Raw genomic sequence first — 21,972 nt, forward strand, 5'->3', positions numbered from 1 at the left:
GGCCGTGAGGTCTCGTCACTCACTGGTCACCTTGGAAACCCCTCGGAGCCTCAGTTTGCCCATCCACGGTGGAGCAGCACATGGGCCCAATCCGTCAGCTCCACGGGGACAGGCCCAGGCAGCCAGCCTGGTGGTCAGCCCAGTGCCTGGCTGGAGGCCGCCTGCAGGGAGGAGCCCTTTCCGGACACCTCTCGGAGACTATTCAGAGCGAATGAAACCAGCCTGTCTGCTTCAATTCCCACTGATGATGTCCATGTGTCATTAGTGCCAATTAGGAGAAGCAAGGGCAGCAAAGCGTTTGGCCTGGGGCCCGGCCTGGTGGGAGGGTCACTGGGACAATTGAATTCCCCACCAGACAAATGTGATTACCGGTGGAGCCCGGGCCCACCCCCTGCGGGGCCGAGACATAAATGGCCAGGTGGGGCGGCCAAGCTCACCCAGCCATGCAGGTCCCCAGCCCCAGCGTGCGCGAGGCGGCCTCCATGTACGGCACAGCGGTGGCCGTCTTCCTGGTCATCCTGGTGGCCGCACTGCAGGGCTCGGCACCCCCCGAGAGCCCCTTCCCCTACCGCATCCCCCTGGACCCCGAGGGGACCCTGGAGCTGTCGTGGAATGTCAGCTACGTGCAGGAGACTGTCCACTTCCAGCTCCTGGTGCGGGAGCTCAAGGCCGGCATCCTGTTTGGGATGTCGGACCGTGGCGAGTTGGAGAACGCCGACCTGGTCGTGCTCTGGACCGACGGGGACAGTGCCCACTTTGGGGTGAGTCTTCCCTCCGCAGTGCTCCTGAACTTGCCTTTCCCTCTACACTCACCGTCCTTAACCCGGCAAAGGAAGTCTCCCTCCTGCCTCTCTGGTCACGTTTACTCTGAGCATCCCTTGTGTCCCAAGCTTGGGCATCTCGGGGATGCTGATGTGAGGACAAAATGGGAAATTGATGACTTCCACGGTCCTTGACTGCACGCCCCAAATAACAGAGCTCAGCGTGCCCAAGGAGCACAGCCGCACACGAAGGACACACTCGCCACATAAACACACGTCCTCCACCGCCCCTGCCCTCGGGAGGGCGGCCCCACGTACCCACCCGCATGAACAACGCCCAGAGGTCACACGCGGCCAAGCACGGTGGCTGGCCTGCCTGCCCACTGCCAAGGACGCGGTGCTGGCTCATGTGGGTAACCTGAGCAGGTGCAGACTCCCCGGCCCCCAACCCGGGCGTGGAACGAACCGTCCGTGGAGTTAAGCCAGGACGCTGAGGGCGTGCGCTTCCCTCCACGCCCGAAATTCACCCCCATTCTTGCCAGAAAGGGAGAAGGGGTGGGGGGAGGTTTCCCTTCAAAGGAGAGAGGTTTTGGGGGCCCTCGACAAGCTGAAGGGAGGCCCTCTAGGTTGGGGGAGCCTAGCCATCTTGCCCTGAGCCGCCACCCAACATTCTTCCACCCTGACCTCTCTGGGGACCAAACCCAACTCTCATGGAAACAGACGCAGGAGGGTTAAAACAGTTTTTAAGTCAGGAGGCACTTTATCTGTGAGCAGAGGGGCTCTTCCTTCAATTAAGTGTGGGAATCCAGCGGTGCTCCAAGCCGGGGTCAGGACAGGCCCCCGGCCTCGCGTTCCTCATCTGCAGAGTGGGTACAATCATCCCTCTCCACCTTCTCGCGATGTGTGAGTTCACACAAGCTGGTCTTTCTGGAAGCCGGTGGTGCTCTGTCCAACCCCTGCCACAACTCCGCAGGAAGGAAGGAGCTCCGCATACTTCCCAGGGGAGGGTAGGTGAGCCCGACCACCAGCCAGACGGGGTGGGGCCTCCTGGGCCCCGGGCTGTCCCACCTCTCCTTCACCAGGATGCTCAGTGGCTACGGGTCACGGCCAAGAAAGACCTGGGCAGCGCGTCCCAGAGGAGCCGGCAAGCCCGGAAGCAGCTTCCCCGGCTGCCAGGAGAGCTGGGGTCACTCGGTCCTCCAGCACAGGCAGGATTAATTTGCACAACAAATTCCTATGCAAACAAATGTCAGACTTGTTTTTCCTCCTTTAGCAAATATGTTCAACAATTAATTCTAGACTTCCAGCCGAAGGCTCACGAGCTGACTTTCTGCTTCTGTTTAAAACGAGTCCTTCTGCAGATCAGCAGTGCACCCCAGCACGAGCTCCACTGTGCTTTTCTCTAGGGAAAATGGGGCAAAATCTTTGGCAGGTTTCTTTTTTGCTCAAGGAAATGAGGAAAACATGCTTCAGCCCTGAATGCAGGGTTTAAGAAAATCCTAAGGCCAAGGACTGGTGGTCCCGTGTTGTTCCTGAACTGGAATAGCGGCCTGCTGGTCGGGGGCAGGGTTTCCCTCACAGCCTCCTTGCCAGGTGGACGGCTTTCCGGGCCCTGGCCTGGAGCCCCGGAGTGGCCGAGCCCTAGAGCCTGGTGCCAGGGAAACAGCTAGGGAGAGGGGAGGGCAGGGTTTGGCCAGAACCACCACCCTCGGACATCCTGGGGAAATGCAGCGGGTCCGTTTCCTCCTGGGCCTCGGTTTACCCTCTCCGGGCAAGGCTAAGACTAGGGCGAGGTGGGCAAGATGCTGGGGGGGCGGCGTTTCAGGCGGGCTCACTCTCAGGGGAGTGCAAGTGCAGGGTGGGCAAACCCTCTCCGAGGTTCCGTGTGCTGTTAGGGTCCCTCCCTCCACAGACCAAAGGCGATTCTTTGTCTAAGGCTCCCGGGTCCCACCCAGAGGTCTGGGAACCTGCATGGCTAACCAGCCCCAGTGAGTCCTGGCTGGCGTTTGAGGCCGTGTGTCAAGGGCACAGAGGAAGAGAGTGGGGTTGGAGGTCAACTCCACTGTCTCAGGCAGACACCGAGTGTGGGCGTGACGCCCACCCCGGGCAGAACCCCAGGAGCCCCAGGGCGAGGTATGTCCAGGGGCTGCACCGCGGGCGGCCAACGCTGAACTCGGCCCCTTGTGCTCCGAGCCCGCCCTTGCCTCTACAGGACGCCTGGAGTGACCAGAAGGGGCAGATCCATCTGGACGCCCAGCAGGATTACCAGCTGCTGCGGGCACAGAGGACCCGGGAAGGCCTGTCCCTGCTGTTCAAGAGGCCCTTTGGCACCTGTGACCCCAAGGATTACCTCATCGAGGTGGGTGGCAGCCCGCTTGCCCAGGAGACCGTGGGCTGCGTGGAGCCCTCTCGCATACCAGGGCGGTATCCCTGGGCCGGCCGTGCACAGAGAGCATGGATTCCAGAGGCGGCTGGGTGGGGACAAGGCAGGTGGGGAGAAACCAGCTCTGCCATCGGCGTCTGATCCCTCAAGCAAGCAGCTCTTGGTTGACACGTAGCTGACGTGTTTCTAGATGTTGGTCTCGCCCCGAAGCTTTCAGACAGGGACCTGAGTGGTCTTCCTCCTGACTAGTTCTCTCTTCCTGGTCCAGCATCTTCAGGAGAATTCTGGAAAGAGCCCAGGAGACTTGGTTTCCCAGACTGGCTCTGTGGCCAACGGACTGTGAGGCTCCGGGCAGGTCCCCTCCTCCTCTGGGCCTCAGTTTACCTGTCTGTAAAAGGGACTTAGATGATCTGTAAGGCTCGGCCTGCTCTGTCTAGGAATTCACAGCCGCAACAGATCTAAAAATCCTTAGGCTTCTCACGCTGCTCCTAGACCCTTAGGGAAAAACAAGCCAGTTCCCTCCTGAAGGCAAAATCCTCTCCACTTTCCAAGGCACCTTGACACCCAAAGTCTGTGTTATCTTTATGATGCGTCAGCGACATGGGCTGGCCCAGTGCTACACGAGGAAACTGAGGCCAGACAGGGGAGGACTCGCCCAGGGACACACGGCAGAGAGGGGACAGAGCTGGAGCCAGAAGGAGTGCCCTTCCAGAAGGAGGTCTGAGTCCTTACCCTGCTGGCTCACCTTCCCCACGGACAAGGGCAAGGGCAGGCAGAGGACCCTCTCCCGGAACTTTGCATGGCGTCTGGTGCCAAGGTGTGCTCAGCTCAGAGCCTCCAGCCTGGGTGTGGGGAAGCCTCCTGCCTGGAGCTCTGAGACACCTGTGCAGAGAACAGCCCTGTCCCCAGTGACCCTGGGGGTGGTGGAGGGAACACATGTCCCAGGTGAGCCAGCCGGCCTGGTTCACAGCGACCCAGCAATGGTTGGTTGAATGGACGCTAAGCAAATGTAGATAGAAGGAATTTAGGGAGACAACATGTACTAATGGCTGGTGCAAACCGCGGGCTCTGGGGGCGGTCGGCCTTGGATTGAATCCCAGCCAGGTCCACACAGAGCCTCAAAGCTCCCCTCCTTCAGAGAGGTGAGAATCGGGCATGTCACCAGCCAGGCGAGGGTGGGTAGGGACGTGGCATCTCCCCGGTCACCAGGAGCCCAGCTCTGGGGGTGTGAGTGGATGAGTGCCGGGCCCTGTCTCGCCTGCAGGACGGCACCGTCCACCTGGTGTACGGCATCCTGGAGGAGCCGTTCCAGTCGCTGGAGGCCATCAACGTCTCCAGCCTGCAGACGGGGCTGCAGCGGGTGCAGCTGCTGAAGCCCAACATCTCCATCCCGGCCCTGCCCTCAGACGTGCGCACCATGGAGGTCCGCGCCCCCGACGTCCTGGTCCCCGGCCGGGAAACCACGTACTGGTGCCACATCACCGAGCTCCCCGACGGCTTCCCTCGGCACCACATCGTCATGGTACGTGGGCCCAGCCCTATCCCAGCTCTGCCTCCCACCTGGGGCCTCGGAGGTGTCCCGCCCCGGGGAGCTGTCCATGGTCCTGCTGGGACCAGTGACCTCTGTGGTGTGGACCCCAGGCAGGGTCTGAACTTTCTGCAGCCACAAGTGTGCTCTGCCCCGCCCCCCGTCACCCTGCTCACTCCCCACCCTCCCAGGGCTGCTGCACCCCAGCTTCCCAGCCTGGACCAAAGGCAACTGATGTATTGATTTTTGCATCTTATCTTGGGACTGGAACTGCTGTCTAGCTATTTATCTGTCCGTCAGGACACCCTCCTCCTTCATGAAATAACAGCTCAACTCAGAGCTCAATGGCTCTAAACACCTTCCTGGAGATATAACAGTAACGACAGTAGCTGTTGAATGTCCCTTCTTTGCCTGGCCCGGGGGAAAGAGGAGGTGGTTTACTCCCTCCATCACCACAATACTATACACATAGTGCTAGATATTATCACTCTTATTTCCATTCGAGGACGTGCAGCCCAGAGAGGTAGTGTGAGTTCCCAAAGTCACACAGCAGGAAGTGGTGGGCCCGCCTCAGGGCTGCACCTGCCCCCTAGGCTCAGCCTTGCCTCGGGCAGTCTCCGTGTGTCTGTGCAGCCACGTTCACACGAGGACGGCGGCCTTCCTGTCCCCCAGCCCCCTTATCGGGAGATGACTGGCTGGGTCCCCTTCCCTTTGCTCCTGAGCTCACCGTGAGCTTCTGGCAGATTCTGCCTGCTTCCAGGTTGGTGGCTCCACCCCCAAACCTGAGCCCCAGAAGCACCCCTGGAAATCACCCGGCTCAACCCTCCCATTTTACAGAGGGGCACGCAGAGGCCCACGGAAGGGAGCTGCTGGGTGAGAGCCCCACCCGTGGGGGTGAGCAGGTGGGCGGGCGGGGTCCGCTGTCCCAGGTGCAGTGGGTGCTCTGCTCCCGCAGTACGAGCCCATCGTCACCGAGGGCAACGAGGCCCTGGTGCACCACATGGAGGTCTTCCAGTGCGCAGCCGAGTTCGAGAGCTTCCCCCACTTCAGCGGGCCCTGCGACTCCAAGATGAAGCCGGAGCGGCTCAACTACTGTCGCCACGTGCTGGCCGCCTGGGCCCTGGGCGCCAAGGTGCGTGCCCTTCCCAGCATCTCCCCAGGGGGCCCCCAGTTATGCATGAGAGCCTCCCAGAAGTGAGGCCCCCAGGGCCACCCAGGCCCCGAATAACCCCGTCTCCCCACCACCTGTGCTTTGCTGGAATCCCATGGCTCTTCGGAGCCACGAACGCCTTCTCCAGCCTCCGTTACTTTCCTGTGAAAATGCAGGAGCCCCACGACCTAACATTCCTCGTGGGCATCGCTCTCATTTCCCCCATCAAGTTCCGCTGGACTTGGAGGGGTCTGTGCACAGGGTGGTCCCGGGGCTGGCCTCCCTGGGCTGTGTCCAGGGTCTTCCAGCAGCTTCCTCCACCGGCTCAGAGGAGGGGCTTGGGCGGTGGGCTCGCCGGGGGGCATGAGCTCTCCCCACTCCCTGAGCCCGAGTCTAATAGGAACGTTGCAGGGGCTGGTAGTGAGCTGCCCATCAGGGGGAGAGTCCTAGTCTGGCTGCCCCACCAACAGCACTCACTGCGGCCCAGCGCGGGTGGGTGTGCCCCGGCCGCCCCGGGGCCCCCCCGACCCCGCAGTCTCTGCCTGGCCTGACCCCCCCCCCTGCCCCCACAGGCCTTTTACTACCCAGAGGGGGCCGGCCTGGCTTTCGGGGGCCCTGGGTCCTCCAGATTTCTGCGCCTGGAAGTCCACTACCACAACCCGCTGATGACGAAAGGTAGGGAGCCCCGAGGTGTGCTTCCAGCCTTACCGCCCTCCCCTCAGGAATGCTGGGCGTGGCCGCACCCAGTTAGGCAGGTAGCCGGGCTGGCGGGGCTTAGCACCGCACCCCTCTCCCCCCAGCTCTAGCCTCCTTGTCGCGTGGCCCACCGCGGCCTGCGTCCCTCTTGTCTCTTGTTCACGGCCCGTCTTCTGGGCCTGCGGTGGGCTCCCCAGGCAGAGTCTCATCGGCTGGCTCATCCGCACGGTGGGGGCCCAGCATCTTCACCCCTCCCCCTTCATAAACACAGCTGCCACCAACACCACGCTGTCCCAGGTACCACCTGGGAAAGGCAGGTAGAGGTTTCTTGTGTGCCTGTTTTGCAGCAGAGCAAATTAAGCCAGTGGTAACGGGATGCCTCCAGGACCATGAAGCGAGTAGGAATTGAGAGCCAGCAGGTCTGGTCTGACCCGGCTCCGTGGCCTCAGTGGTGCAGCCACGCTGTGGTCGAGCCCACACTTGAACCTGGCAAGCTGGGTCTGATTCCGAAGCTTTAAGGAATCATTTAGATGTCGGGTCCATCTGAGTAAACACAGCTCACCCCTCCTCCCACACCCTTTCCTCATTGGCACCCGACAGAGCAGAAGGCTAGCATCAGGTGTGCCAACCAACGGGGTCCCAGACCATGGAGGGAGGTCACAGGCCGGAGCGGTCGCATGTGCCGTCTCCCCCGAAAATCTAACTTCTGTGAGGCTGCTCAGACCAGGAGATGCCCCCCCAACCCTGACCTCCCCTCCCCAAAGGGGTGACTCTCCAGCACCCATGAGAGGTGGCTCTGCCGTCCCCAGAACAGGCTGGGCCAGGACAGGGCACATGGCAGGATGGCAGGATGCAGGCCACTTCAGAGCCAACACGATCCCTGCCTAGAACCCAGCCGCCAATGGTTTGACCATTGGGAGGCACAGCCCCAGGACTGTCCTCAGGGCAAAGGGAGTGCCTGGCTCACTGGGGGGCGTTTCTGGCTATGAACTTCCCTCCTGCTTCTCAAAACCTGTCACCACAGAGCAAACGCATGCCTGGAGTGTGAATGTGTCGATGGGATTTTATTTCCATGTGCTCTGTGTCAGGGCGGCAAACAGGTTCTGCTCACCGGGACTCCTCTGACTGACCCTCAGCTGCAGCTGTAGCTCCCTGCTGGAAAGGCAGCTGAAGGCCGTACTGGGATTGATTAGCGATGTCTGCCCTGGGCACTGGAGGGGTGGCTCTTGTTTGTTTCGCGCTGTTGAATTTATACTAGGCAGACAGAAATCCACAAGACCCCCTCCTGTGAGATGCAGGATCATGTCTCATTCCCCAATTTACCACACCAGACCTTAGGTCCAGAAAGGTGCAAAGGCCTTTTAGGAGGGAGACACAAGCAAAGTGCAAGAAAGTATGAAAGGAAGGGTCCACACGGCCTGGGCGGCATCATGGCAGCTTGTGACCTGGGCCTCGGAGGACAGGACCATTTTCACAGGGGAAGCTGACAGGTGCTTCGTTCCAGATGGAGGGATAGGCTGTGCTGTTCACAGACACGGAGGTGGGAAAGGGAGACAGGGGGTCCAGCCTGGCTGCAATGGAGGGGATGGGGGCAGAGAGCAGGGACTGCTGCATCATCCTGTGCCTGAAGGAGGAACAACCAGGGTCAGTCTTTAGGGTGATGCTGCCAGCAGATACTGTATCCGAAACGGAAAACATTTTCCCCTCTCTCTGTTTCACCAGCATCTCCTGCCATATATTGTCACATAGCCCTCTTCCTCTCACTCACTCTCTCTTTTTTTAAATGACATTTTTCATTTGTGTAAGTGAGGGGCAGAAATAGTCTGAGAGATTAGACATCAGCTCCCGGCCAGGTCCCAGCCTGTGTCTCCCTAGCTGCGTGACCCTGGGTGGGTGACCCCTACCCTTGCTTCCTGACCTCCCTCAGCTGTCCTGAGGCTGGGGAAGCTCGTGCATGTAACGCTCCCAACTGGGTGAGGGCACCGGGCTGTGCTCAACCAATAGCCACCAGCGACTTCTTCCCGGCTGCGTCACTATTACTTTGTGCCGCCGCTGGAATTATCTGCAGCGCACACAGAGGAGTGTACGGCAGCTTGGGCCTTAGCATGACACGGGATTTATTGCTCATTTAAAGCCTGAAAGCAAATGGATTTTTGAAAACTCCTTAAGCATCAGGGAAGTCTGTCTCTGCTGATTATCTGCTTGTATTTATGGATCTTTTGCCAAATGTAAGGATGCTCCTGTCACTTTGCAAATCTGGAGATCGGTCTCTTTTCTCTAAATATCAAAATTCAACAATTATTTCACTATTTAATCCCCGTCTGAATTTTAACCAATTGCATCTCGCTTTTTATTATTATCCTCTGATGTAATCAGCCCAGAGATACAGAGGCTGAGTCTGGACATTGCAGGAGGAGAACGGGGCAGGGAGGGAGGGAGGGAGGCAGAGGCAAGACGGTGTGTCCTCAGAGCAGCTGAGCAGGGAGACAGCCCTGCCCCCAAAGGTGCCCTGGGCTGGGGTCCCAGCTCGGCCACTTCCCAGCCCTGCGATCTTGAGCAGGGTCTTCAGCTCAGGTTCCGGGCCTCAGTTTCCCCGTCTGTCATCGCGGGAGGATGATTCTTCAGTTACACGGGCTCCCCCGCCCAGCTCCCAGCTCTCCTGCCCATTCCGAGGGGATGGGCCATGTCCAGCCCCTACTCCTCTCCCATGGGACTAGCCCCGAGATGCCAGGGCCTCGCTGACTGACTCCTGGCAGGGAAAGGATTACTCGAGACCTGTGGGTGCCGGCATCCCCAGACCTCCATCCGTCAGCTTCGTATGATCACTGCGAGGCTGCCCAGGGAGCCGTGGACTCTCCAATTTGCCGACTACAAGAAGACCTGGCAGGTGTGGCTGGAACATGATGGGCAGAAGCACCAAATTCTTCTTTGGAAGAGGTCCTTGACTTTGAGCCCAGAGAGGGACAGCAACTTGCCTGAGAGCACACAGCACACTGTTGAGCAGATGGGACCCAGGACGGTGTGTGAGCCGGGGGGGCTGCACCCTTAGCGCTGACCCTGCTCCAGGGGTCCACGCTCCAGCTTAGGTTTCTCCTGCGATGTCCGCCCAGCATACGCAGCCCCTGGGTCAACCCTGCAGGACAGGAATCAAAGGAGGAAGGAGGGAGAGAGGCCACAAGAAGGATGTGCCTTAGATGCGTCTTGCTGACTTCACCACACAGACTCACGCTCACCTGCCCGATGGGGCCGAGGCTCCTCTGTGAGAGCGGCCACGCCCTGCTCTCTGCCCAAACCTCACCGACAGGTGTCCTGCTGGTCAGTTCCAGCTCAGAGCCCTTGGAACCAGCAGGAAGAATATCAAAGCACTTCCCAAGCCCTCCGAGGCGTTGGCGAGCTTCCTGAATGCACCGCAGGCACCTCACCCGGCCCAACAGCACGGTTTTGGGTTTTCTTTCGTTGCCTTAATCAAGTCTTTCCAATGCATTCACCTCGTTTCCGCGGAAACAATGGCTCTTGCCTTGCACGTGGGAATTGCACAGGTGAATCGGTCCTTGTAACCATGGCGTTCCTCTGGGGTAAACAGGTGTGGGAACAAATGCAGGTGGGAGCGGGTGTGGGTGACTGGTGCCTCCTGGTTGAGGGTGGCTGGGGGGGTCCGTGTGCCAGGCGGGGCGAGGGGCGAGGGGCCCCGCTCACCTCCGTCCCTCCTCCTCCCAGGCCGGCGCGACTCCTCGGGCATCCGCCTGTACTACACGGCCACGCTGCGGCGCTTCGACGCGGGCATCATGGAGCTGGGCCTGGTGTACACGCCTGTGATGGCCATCCCCCCGCAGGAGACGGGCTTCGTCCTCACCGGCTACTGCACGGACAAGTGCACCCAGCTGGTGAGTGGGCCGGACATGGGGCTGGGCCTGGCACCGCCCTGCTTGCCCTGCTGAGGCCCCGAGGGTGGGGGCCGAGGTCGGCGGCTTGTGGCTTTGCTTTCCCCACCCTGCAGCTCCACCAGCGCCCCCCCCCCCCCACCTCCTCTGGACGCCCAGGAGCCGTCCCGCCGGCCGGCGTGCGTCTGCACCTTCCTCTCCAGTAATAATTGGCTCCCGCTTAGTCCAAACCTGAACCAGTGTTTAAAATACATGCTCGTCCTATGAATTAGATAGACAACACATTCACCATGAGAAACGGAGGCAGTGCAGCTAACACCCCTGGGTCCCGGCAGCCTCTCCCCCTCCCCAAGGTAGCCAGTTGCTGGATCTCTGGTGCCCCTTCGGACTTTTCCCCCCACCTGTTTCTACAAGCCCTTACATGCGGCATGTTTAAAAACAAACTGAAGAATGAACGTTTGTCTGTGACGCCCTTTAACCGATGCACAGCACGGATTCAGTGGGAACTTCACTGGCGCCGAACCAGGTGAGGCCAGCGAGGTGCCTGGGGCGCAGGACACAAGGGAGCCCTGACGCCCAGGGCTGCTGTGCGAGGGCAGGTGTGGAACAGGTAACGCTTAGACTCGGGGGCAGGTGGAGGGACCGAGCTTCGGGAGGAGCGGAAGTGACTCCCCAAATTCTGGGCCCTCGGTTCTCCCCGGCCTCCCCCAGTCCCGGCCTGTGCTGAACTGTCCCCTCGTCACCAGTATCCAGGCTGCTGTCAACTTTCCACTGACAGGAAGAAGCCCTCAGGGAAATTCTGTGCCCGCGGTAAATGTGTGTCGGGTGTATCTAGAGGTGGAATTGCCGCGCACGGGGATGTGAGCTTTCATTTGAATAAATCTGGCAAAAAGCCCCCCAGAAAGCCCGTTCTGGGGCTTCTTCCCCCCACAGTACCAGAGGGTGCCTGGTGCCCCAGACTTCCTGACCCACCGTATTATCAATGCTTAAAATATTTTCTCAATCACTTGGGAGAAGAACATCACTGTCGTTCACTTTGAATTTCCCCATTTGTAGAAGTTGAGGGTGTTTGCACCCGTTTCTTGGCCATTTGCCCTTCCTTTCTGCGAATATCTGTTCATAACGTTGTCCAGTGTTTCTAGTGGGTTGTCTGTCTTACTACTGGTAGAAACCAATAGTAAAAGAAACCAGAAGTTCCTTATATGGTGGGTGTTAACGGCATGGTCTGTTGGGAACGCTGCAAACACTCTCTCCCATGTGGTACCTTTGCTTCTCACGATGACCTGCAAGGTGAGTGTTAGCGTCCCCACTTCACAGATGGGGAGACTGAGGCTTGCCGGGGCCACAGTGCCTCTGGTTGCAGAGTGAGGAGTCAAACAGGGGTCTCTCTGACTTCTCACAGCAGCCTGCCTTGTGATGCGGTTTATATGCGGATCTGTCTTCCCAGTGAATGGATTCCCCGGGGAGCTCCCTGAGCCTCCAAGTCTTAGGCAAGCAAAGGGCCCTCGAACTGAAGGGACAGAGCTGTCAGACTGCACTGGCCTCGTCTGCATCCACGGTGGGTCAGCTCTTATCTGAGACCAGGGGGGACAGACCGTAACCACAGCAGCATCTGACACTTTCCCGTGTCCCCAGAACGTGGTGACACCTTGCCGTGTGCAAGTCTCTGTGGCCGGAGCCTGGAGCTGGGGCTGCAGACTCACCGGCATAGAGGGGCCCCAGGCCGAGTGACTGGCCTTTGCCAGGGGTACACGGGTCATGCTGACCCGCTGACCTTGAGAATATGCCTGTCACCGGCCTGGGAATGCAGCCCTGCCTTCTCTCACCAGAGTCTCTAAATACTTTACAGCCCCAAATAAAAATAACTCCGTTTTCTTGTTCCCCTTTAAATGGTACATTCTTTGTGAAAATCGCATTTCTGTGGACTCTCATGGAAGGGCCTCCGGCAGAGTGGCGGATCTCATCTCCGTTAGCAGACCTCCGAGGGGCGTGATTTCTGCAGTCGGAAGTCTGGCCTGATCTAGGTATCCTCACCCAAGACCAGCCAAGAAGAAGCACAGTGTTTTGGACCACAGGCCCCAGGACGGCAATCCCCCTGCACCTGTCACACACCCACGGCTCTGGGCCAGTGGTCGGCCTCTGGGGACCAGACGGGAGAAACCCAGGGCCCCATTGTTCAGCAGGTGCTCCCAGGCCTGGCCCCAATGGTCACAAATGTGGCCACAAGGTTTCCCAGTTCTCATAATGACGAGGGCAGGGGACAGTAGCTGGAGGAGAACAAGATAGAAGCACAAACGTGAAATCGGGTGACGTGCGGAAGTGCAGCAGCCTGGGGTCGCTCAGTGACGGGGCGAGGGCACCAGGACCTCCCGGAGCAGCCGATGGGGTGGACGAACACGGCGGTGTGTTGCCAGGGAGATGACCACGTCGAGTAGAAAACGCTTGACGTGTGTAATCCGTTTTAGGAAACGTTCTGTCTAAATCAAGTGAATGTTAACGCAAGAGAAACATCTGGAAAATGGCCGTCTGCCCTGGTGGTGATGTGAGGGCTGGCCTGTTTCCTCCGTGCTGCCCGCCTGCAGCTTCACGGTCACACCACGGCTGTAGCACCAGGTGACGGTGACGGCAGGGAACAGCGGCCTGGCTCTCACGCAGATGAAGGGAGGTCGTGCCGAGGGCAGCTGGGGACCTGCCAGTGCTGGAGGCTGGCAGAGGCTGGACAGGACGGCTGGCACTGCTGTCCCACGTCATCCGCCGGACGTGAGGACCCTAGAGTCTGTGGAATAGAGGCAGAACGAACCGACCAGCCTTCGGGGGCTCAAGAGAGGACCCAAAGGGAAGCCGTCGGCAGCCGGATGAGCCTCGGGCTTCTCTCCAGTTGCGGCGCGCGGGCTTAGCTGCCCCGAGGCATGTGGGATATTAGTCCCCCAACCAGAGGTTGAACCTGCGTCCCCTGCCTTGGAAGGCAGATTCTGAACCACTGGACCGCCAGGGACGTCCCTCTACTGAGTTTTCTGATGGGGGGTTTCACCGATCCGGGAGAAGGAAGGGCCTGGGTGATGCAAACGGTCCAGGGAAGTACTCACATGGCCGTTCTGTGGCCCTGGGGGTGCAGACAACCACGTGGCCAGACCCTGACGCCCCCCCCCCCATCCCCGCAGGCTCTGCCTCCTTCCGGAATCCACATCTTCGCCTCTCAACTCCACACGCACCTGACGGGCAGGAAGGTGGTCACGGTGCTGGCCCGGGATGGCCGCGAGAAGGAGATTGTGAACAGAGACAACCACTACAGCCCTCACTTCCAGGTAGGGCCCACCACCCCGCACCCCTTCCCCGCCCCGCCCCACCCTGCCGGCCCGCGCAGGGCATGGCTGTGGGCTGTCCGACCCTCTCTCTCCCGACGGCCATAGAAACGTCCCCATTCCAGGGCTCCCTCTCCTGGGCCAGCCCAGACACCCGAGGAGTACACACAGCCAGCCGGTTCCTCTTGCGGATTTCATCTGGGGGAGGGACTCCAGTGGGGGATCCTGGCGTGTGGCCGACTGCGGGATTCGGGGGACCCTGGCAGCTTGATGGTAACATCCATCTTAGATGACCACCTTCTTGTCCTAATCTGTTCCTGACCAGAGGCCAAACTTAGCCAGTCCTGGCTTCCCACAGAGGAATGGGGGGGGGCTGTGTCTGCAGTACTCTGAAGTCTCCCCCTCCCCCCTGCTCTGCCCCTCCCCCTCTCTGCCCCTCCCCTCCCCCCAACTCTGCCCACCCCAGGAGATCCGCATGTTGAAGAAGGTCGTGTCCGTCCACCCGGTGAGTGCCCGGTTAGGGACGGGGGGCCAGGAGTGCCAGGAGTGCCGTCCCCAGCGGGGAGGGACAGGAAGCAATGGGGGAGGGCAGAGGCTGGGGAAGGCCTTCCAGAGCCAGGTCCATGCAGGACAGGGGCTGGGGCTGCCCCACCGTGAGACTCACCGGGACTGCACGGAGGGGCCGCAGAGGGGCCGGGACCAGACTGCACTTGGGGTGACAAGCATCCTCCCGCCTGATCAGCTGACCGCAGACCCGAGAGCTTTAGGGAGAGATGAGGGCATGGGGGTCACCGTGGGTCCCTCCAGCCCCAGGCAACCACCAGCTGGCTCTGTCCCATGTAGGAGGGGCCACAGAGGCCGACGAGTAATCACCCCCCGGGGACACTCAGAGAGGGACCCTCCTGTGTGGGTACCCTGGGCCCACTGCTGGGCTCCTCAGTAGCGGATTGACTACCGCAGTCAGGCGCCAGGTGGGACGGGCCCAGAGCACCTGGTACCCGACGCGGGCCGGTGCTGACGGGCCTTTGTCGACTGGGTCCTCAGGGAGACGTGCTCATCACTTCCTGCACATACAACACGGGAGACAGGAAGCTGGCCACCGTGGTAAGTCACCTGGCTTCTTGCCATCTGCTGCAGAGCACGTGGACAAGTCTTATCTCCTCTAGACCAGAGGGCAGGGCTGCCCCTCCTTCATTCGTTCAGTCAACCAGTGGCTCTCAGGGTGTGGTCCCTGTACCAGCAACGTCAGCGTCCCCTGGGACCTTGGTAAAAGAAACCGATGGTGAACTCATCGGTTCCTCCCCAGACCTATCGAGCTGGAGCTGGAATTTGGGTGGTGACACCGCGACCCGAGGTTTAACAAGCTCTCTGGGTTATTCTGACGGCTGCCCTAGGTAGAGCGCCACGGCAATAAATATCAACACTAGAGCCGGTGCTGGGGAGCGGCCACAGCCGTGAGGTCGCTCCCCGCCCCCAAGGAGGCAGGCCTGCCACCAGCGACAAGCAGAGTTGGGATAAAACTAAAGACGCGGTGGAAGTGTTGGGAGCAGGGCCAAGAGAGGCGATTGTCAGACAGAGACCAAGGAGGGGGAGAGGCTGGGAGGGCCAGGCAGAGGGGAGGCGGGCAGGCAGGCAGAGGACAAAGGTCATTCTCACACCTTTGGTAACAAACCTGCAGCCACTTTTCTAACACACTGTTAATCAGCAAAAATAAAGGGGCTACAGAGACGTTCATTGTTACGCTGTCCCCTTTTGGGCTTCACGCTAAGACAATCCTGTGTAAAGGTAGTCGACTCTGCTCCGGAGGGATGGGGCATGGGTTCACCTGGGCTGGGCTGTGGGCAGCCCAGGAGGAGGACCTGTCCAGGGCTAGGTGTGCAGGCGGCACCAACAGATAGGTGGTCACGTGACGAATCCAACAGCTGGGGCACCTCTGAGAACAAAGGGCGACCCTGTTAACAATCGTGCCGGGTCAACAGGCACAGACCAAGACCGCCCGAGCGCGCTGACCCCTTGCTGACAGAGTCTCTGACTGTCTCGATAGTCAGCGTAGGTCCCAGGAATCACCCGGGGAATCACGAGGTTCCGAGTGCACCAGACCTGGTGTTGCGTCCCAGCCTGCGCGGTCCCCTCCCCTCCCCAGGAACTCTGGTCTGCACCCGGTACTCCTCTGTCTTTTCATTCAGCTGACGTTCCTTGAACGTCTACTCTCTGTCCCATTTAGTTTCCTTTAAGACAGCTTTGTTGAGATATAATTCGCACGCTGTACAATTCACCCACTTCAAGTGTGCGGTTCAGTGACATTTAGAATCTTTGCTACGTGCAACCGTCACCGCAGTCAATTTTAGAACATTTCCTGCCCCCAAAAGGAAGCCCAAATCCTTCAGCCCCATACCCTCAGCCCCAAGCAATAACTGATCTCCTTTCTGTCTCTGTGGGTTTACCGATTCTGGACTTTCAGCTCCACGGAATGGTATAATCTGTGCCCTTTTGTGACGGGCTTTTTTCACTCAGCATCGTGTTTTCAAGCTTCATCCAAGCCGTGGTGTGAGTCGGTGCCTCACTCCTCTTTCTGGCTGAATAAGACTCCATCGTGTGGATGGACCACAGTTGTTTGCCATTCACGCGTGGATGGACACTGGGGTGTTTCCACCTCTTATTTAGGGTTCACACCAGTCTCCAAGGTAGGAATCCTCGTCTCTGTTTTCATGGGTGAGAAACTGAGGCTCAGAGAGGGGAGACACTTGCTGAAAGTCACACACCTGACAGCCAGGGCTGAACAGGCATCTAGCCCCGGGCCTGTAAATTTCCTGCCTCGTGACCCCTCCCTCCGTCTGGATTTAAGGTGACAACTGCTCTGGGTCTGTGGTCACAAACTTGGTGGCGGGGGCAGGAGAGCTTTGCAGGCACACATCCCTGCCCTAAACCCCAGCACCTTCTTTTTTTTTTTTTTTTTTTTTTGGTGGTACGCGGACCTCTCACTGTTGTGGCCTCTCCCGTTGCGGAGCACAGGCTCCGGACGCGCAGGCTCTGCGGCCATGGCTCACGGGCCCAGCCGCTCCGTGGCATGTGGGATCTTCCCGGACCGGGGCACGAACCCGCGTCCCCTGCATCGGCAGGCGGACTCTCAACCACTGCGCCACCAGGAAAGCCCGCTAGCACCTTCTTTATGAGACTGCAAGGGGGGGCTCAGCACATCACACAGCCGCTAACGTGGAGCGCCTCCTAACCCTAACCCTTCTCCACGCGGAGGACTTGCTGTAATGACTCAGCCTGTCTGTGCGTAGGAACGCTTGAAGCTTGGCCAGGACCCTCTGAGGCAGCTGTCCCAGGAAACAGTGAGATGGAGCAACTGGGGGCACCCAGCTGGCAGGGAGCAGGGCTGGTCCAGGCGCCAACACTGCACGTGCTGCCTCTCGGTAGGGAGTCTATGAGCTGAACAACGCCCCAGGCAGGACCGCAGCATCTCCTACTCTGTGGGCGAGGCCACTGGGGCTGAGGGTGGGAGATGTCAGGCACCTGCTTGGCATCCAGCCGGTGAACGGTGAAGGGGAGCCCCCCAGGCCAAGCCCTGCTCCGTGCTGCTTCTGCGAGGGCCATGCTCCCTGCCCCACCCGACCTCATCCGGGAGAAATGGTGTCACGTCCAGGGATGTTCTGGCCACGTGAGTGTTCCTGAGGGCTTCAGGCCACCGCCCCGCACCCTCCTCGGGAAGGTGGCCCCGTCACCAGGCGGGATGACAGCGGAGGGCAGCAGGGCCTTCCCACGCTCTGACAGCCCCGGGCCTGAAATGTGATTTCCAGCCCAGGGTGGAGACAAAGGGAGGGCTTCCTGAGCACAGCCCGCAGAGGGTCGGGACTCTCTCTTTTGATGTCTGAGACAAGCAGTAGTAGGAGGTACAGGAATCTGTGGAATTCCAGGAGGGAGGTTATCTTCGTGATCTCAGGCCAGGACAGGACGGCCCAGAGGCCTTGGGAAATGGGGGGTCAGAACCAGGGAACAATACAGGTGAAACCCTCCCCCGAGGTGCCGCTCAGGAGCGGGGCAGCGGTTCCTGGGGAATTTCCTTTTTAAACAGTCATCCTTGAGCAGAGCTGCCCAGGCTCCCTGTCCACTGCCTGGCGTGAGCCCTCAGCTGGGCTTTTTACGGTGCTTTTGTTCTGCCATAAAGAAGCAGATGCCTTTCTCCCCTCAAACTTTCCCACCAGCCAAATAACCCCCCCACCCCACCCAGGCCCACTCCATTGTTCACAAAGAGCTGGGAGCCTGGGCAAGGCAAAGGTGGGCCGGGGCCATGCACCCAAACCTGCCCCTGCCCTGCTGGGGTCTGAGCCGCTGCCAGGCGGACCTCTGCTCCCTCCAGCCTGGCCCCTCTGCTGCCAGGTTCCTCCTCTTCCTGGGTCTGGGCTCCACGTTCAGCGGCTCTGAGAGCAGGGACCTGGCCAGGGGCTTAAAGCTGGTGGCACTCTGCTCCCTCCCAGTATGACAAAGCCACAGGTTTCCCTGGGTGGCTTGTGACAGCCTCTAGTCACCGGCGCCTCTTCTGCAGCCCCTGCTCCTCCCAGAGCTGAGTTCTGGAAATGATGGGTGGCCATGCGGGGTCTTCTGTGAGGGGAGGCCTCCCCTGCTGTCCCCAGTCCCCAGGCTCACACCGCAGACTGAGGGGACAGCTCCCCAGCCAAGGTCGGGAGCCTGCATCCACTCAGGCCTTGCCCTTTACCCTCCCTGGGACTCAGTTTCTGCATCCATAAAATGGGTACACTAATACCCCTCTCGGGTGCCTCCGTTGTAGTTTGATTCCTAACAACACTTACCACCACCCGAGACGAGCGTACTGGCTGACTTGTTTGCTATTGGTCTCACCTGCAAAGGCTGGGAACCCCAAGAGGGCAGGGACTTTGCTCGCTCAGAACATGGTGTGGCACCGCGTGGTGAGGGAACGAATGAATGCACGAATGCAGTGAATATATGAGATGTCGAGCGGCAGCATCCCGGAGTAAAGCGCCGCTGCTGACGGGCGTCATCTCCGTCCCGCAGGGGGGCTTCGGGATCCTGGAGGAGATGTGCGTCAACTACGTGCACTACTACCCCCTGACGCAGCTGGAGCTCTGCAAGAGTGCCGTGGACCCCGGCTTCCTGCAGAAGTATTTCCACCTTGTGAACAGGTGATGGCTCCAGGGGAGCACGTCTGCTGTGCCTCCCATCCCTGGGCATGGCAGGGGAACCCCAACCCAGAACCCCCCAGGCCCTGTTAGGCAGCTGGGCGAAAGCGAGGAATCCAGGAGGAGGGGGAGCACAAATGTGGCAACCATGTCTCCATTCCCCCTTGAGGTGTCTGTGGCAGGCATCACTAATCGATCTCTGCACTTGTTTCCTAGTGAGTCTGAACTTGGCCTGAGAAGCCCCCTCCACCCAGCCTTGGAGCAGCCATTCCCTACTGATCCAAGCTGGCAGAAGAGATGAACCTATTAGCCATTGCCAGCAGGGAGTCAGGGCCAAGGCAGTATGTTAGGAGGCTGGTGGCCTGAGAGCTACTCTGGGGATCCCACCCATCTACAGGGAGGCGTCACTTGCCCTGCTGGGCTCCCCTCCCCTCTGCCATACCCTACTCTGGGCTGTTTCTTCCCCCAACAAGGTTCAACAGCGAGGAAGTCTGCACCTGCCCTCAAGCCTCTGTCCCTGAGCAGTTTGCCTCTGTGCCCTGGAACTCCTTCAACCGCCAAGTGCTCAAGGCTCTGTACAGCTTTGCCCCCATCTCCATGCACTGCAACAAGTCCTCGGCTGTCCGCTTCCAGGTATGCCTGCCCTGTGTGTGTGTGTGTGTGTGTGTGTGTGTGTGTCAGGGGCACGCCAGCCGCCGCCCTTGGGAACACCGTAGCCCCTTCCCAACCCCCAGCAGCAAGTTCTGCGGCTGCCCACCCCTTAGTGCCCCAGGCCCCTCAGAGGACCCCGGCGTGGGTGACAGGGCTCCACCCCAAGGAGCTGGCGAGACGCACTCACACAAAACAGTTGAGTAATCTGGTGGTGACAGACGGGCCCAGACAGACAGCTGACGGTCTGCAGAGGGAGAAACCGACAGCCACCCCAGAAGGGCGCTACCCGCTCTCTGATGCCGTCACATCACGGGACTAATCTTGGTGGTATGAGCAGGCCGCCAGCAAACTCCCCCGGAGTCTAAAAATAAAGTGCTTAGGGAGGGGCAGGTGAGAAACCATACAGTCTGAAGCTGCAGGCTGGTTTCTCTCCTTATCTGAGACCCACTGGGATTCAAAGGCATCTCATGTGTTCCCCGGGCCAGCGCCTGTCTGAGGCCAAGGCTGGTCCTGAGTTAGGCGTGGAGGGCTCTGCAGCCTGCAAGTCTGGAAGGCAGGTTTTCTGGAGGCATTTGGGAGCTGGATTAATTGCTATAAATCAAACATTCCCGGCACCAAGGGCGGGCCTCATAACGGCGCGTCAGAGAGTCGTTTAGGGCAGACGTCTGATGCGGTTAAAATGTGCCCTTTGATGCAGCCTTGTCATGGGGCGGGGGGTGGGGATCGCTAAAAACTCAGCCTGTGCCCAGGGCTTCTGACTGCTTCTCTGAAGGAAGTGAGGGGCGGCCAAGGAGGCAGATGGGGGCCTAGGATGACTTCCGGCTGAGGACCCCCAAGTAGCAATGGGGGGTTGGTTTGGGACAAGGTGAGTTTAAGGGAAAGAGGTCATTGGGAAAAGGGCCTGGGGAGGTGGCCTCCGCTTCACCCCTCCAGCCTCAGTTTATCTCCTGGTCCCTTCCTTGCAGGGTGAGTGGAATCTGCAGCCCCTTCCCGAGATCATCTCCAAGCTGGAAGAGCCCACCCGCCACTGCCCAGCCAGCCAGGGTCAGAGCCCCGCCGGCCCCACCATGGTCAGCATCGGCGGGGGCAAAGGTTGAGCGGGTGTGGTCTCCTCGCTCCCCCCTCCACGCCGTCCCTGTGGGCTCACGCCGGCTCTGCGCACCCCCGTACTCTACGAAGACCCCTATGGAGCAGCTCTGTGTGACCAGGATGAGGGGCTGGACCAAGCCACTGCCTGAGACTAGGGTCCATTCCAGCATTCTCCCCCGGGGGAGCCCCTGCATGGCTGAGAGGGTCCCGTGACAGCTCCCTGTTGACCCGCCGAGGACTGGGTGGACCGAGACCCTCGCGCACCCTTTTGACGCAGCGTAAGGGTAACCTCCCTCGGAGGTCTAGAGTCCAGTGCCCTGAAAGCCCTGCCGTCTCTCTGGGAGGGGCCAGCCTCCTGGCACACGAGCCATGCCTGGCCGCCATCACCCGAGCTGGCCCCGCGTCCCCGGCCCCGGCTGATGGCGCTCTGTGTGGGCATGTGACAGGTGAGAGTGCTGCTTCAACGTGTCCCTGCAGACTGGCTCACGTGTCGCAGTGGGCGTCTTCCCAGCTGACAGAGACAGGACAAGCCATTTAGCTAGTTAGAGACTTGCCTGGGGAAACTGCTCCATTGCAGGGTAAACAGATATTTTCGCCCACCTAAAGGGAAAGCCTAACAGCACCTCTCACCACCACCGAAAGATGCGACAGCAGAGATCCAGACAAGGATCTGGGCGCCGGCTCCTTGGGAAGCGGAATTAATAGCCCGGGTCGCTTCTCTCTGCGGTGGGACAGGCAGCTGATGGAGCAAGCGGGCCCTGGAATCAGACCTGCGTGAGAAGTCCAGCCCCACCTCCCTGACCCTTAGTCTCCTCATCTGTAAAACGGGGCCAGCGCCGTGCGGGTTACTGAGACAATAAAACTCGTGCACAGGGCGGCACCCAGCGATGGCTAGTACAGGGTGGTGCTGCCTGGCCAGGCACCCTGTCCCGGGCGGAGCAGAACATGCCTCACGCCTCCTGGGTCAGTCTTCACGTTCCTCCCTCTTTCTTCGCTGCCTCTGTTGAAGGCCAAGTTCAGCTCTTGGGTGGTTTCTGCCAGGAGTGACAGATTCAACTCTGTCCAGCCAGTTCAGCAAAATTCTGTACAGCCTCTAGGGGAGAGAGAGGGTGATGGATGGCCTCCAAGTCCCCCCCAGCCCCGCCTTACACCCCAACAGCCGTCCGCTAAGCACTGCCTCTCCTCCTGCCAGACACTTCATTACAGACGGGACGAACGGGCCCAGGCGCCCTACACTGCGTCACATAAATCATGGCTTTCTGCGCCGTAAGTCACAGGCCATGATGGCTGTGAAACGCCAGGCCTGACAGAGGCTGCAGGGCGGCCAGCCCTCTGTCATCTTTAGAGCCCGGGACGACAGCGGGGAGAG

General features: G+C 59.9%; 1 protein-coding gene and 1 long non-coding RNA gene across 2 annotated transcripts; one reads left to right on the forward strand and one right to left on the reverse strand.

The window, feature by feature from the left end:
* Positions 1-443: 443 nt before the first annotated feature.
* Positions 444-21,551, forward strand: DBH (dopamine beta-hydroxylase). The gene is made up of 12 exons (XM_067742723.1): positions 444-761; positions 2,974-3,120; positions 4,409-4,666; positions 5,628-5,804; positions 6,395-6,497; positions 10,236-10,402; positions 13,561-13,704; positions 14,168-14,206; positions 14,746-14,805; positions 18,739-18,866; positions 19,337-19,496; positions 20,480-21,551. The coding sequence occupies exons 1-12, from the start codon at positions 444-446 to the stop codon at positions 20,609-20,611; spliced, it is 1,833 nt and encodes a 610-aa protein (XP_067598824.1). The 3' UTR covers positions 20,612-21,551.
* On the reverse strand, positions 11,251-19,535 carry LOC137227269 (uncharacterized). Its single transcript, XR_010944751.1, has 4 exons — positions 16,146-19,535; positions 14,815-15,634; positions 14,366-14,462; positions 11,251-13,611 (listed from the first exon to the last, which is right to left on the reverse strand). It is a non-coding gene; the product is annotated as an uncharacterized lncRNA (long non-coding RNA).
* Positions 21,552-21,972: the final 421 nt, after the last annotated feature.

Source organism: Pseudorca crassidens, chromosome 7 (genome assembly GCF_039906515.1).
Source record: "Pseudorca crassidens isolate mPseCra1 chromosome 7, mPseCra1.hap1, whole genome shotgun sequence".
In the NCBI taxonomy this organism is placed as follows: domain Eukaryota; kingdom Metazoa; phylum Chordata; class Mammalia; order Artiodactyla; family Delphinidae; genus Pseudorca; species Pseudorca crassidens.

Excerpts from the sequence above, each read along its gene's own strand:
- DBH (XM_067742723.1), top strand. The coding sequence starts at position 444 with ATGCAGGTCCCCAGCCCCAGCGTGCGCGAGGCGGCCTCCATGTACGGC. Across the intron at positions 5,805-6,394 it reads CCTGGGCCCTGGGCGCCAAG|GCCTTTTACTACCCAGAGGG; the intron begins GTGCGTGCCCTT and ends CTGCCCCCACAG. Across the intron at positions 18,867-19,336 it reads TATTTCCACCTTGTGAACAG|GTTCAACAGCGAGGAAGTCT; the intron begins GTGATGGCTCCA and ends TCCCCCAACAAG.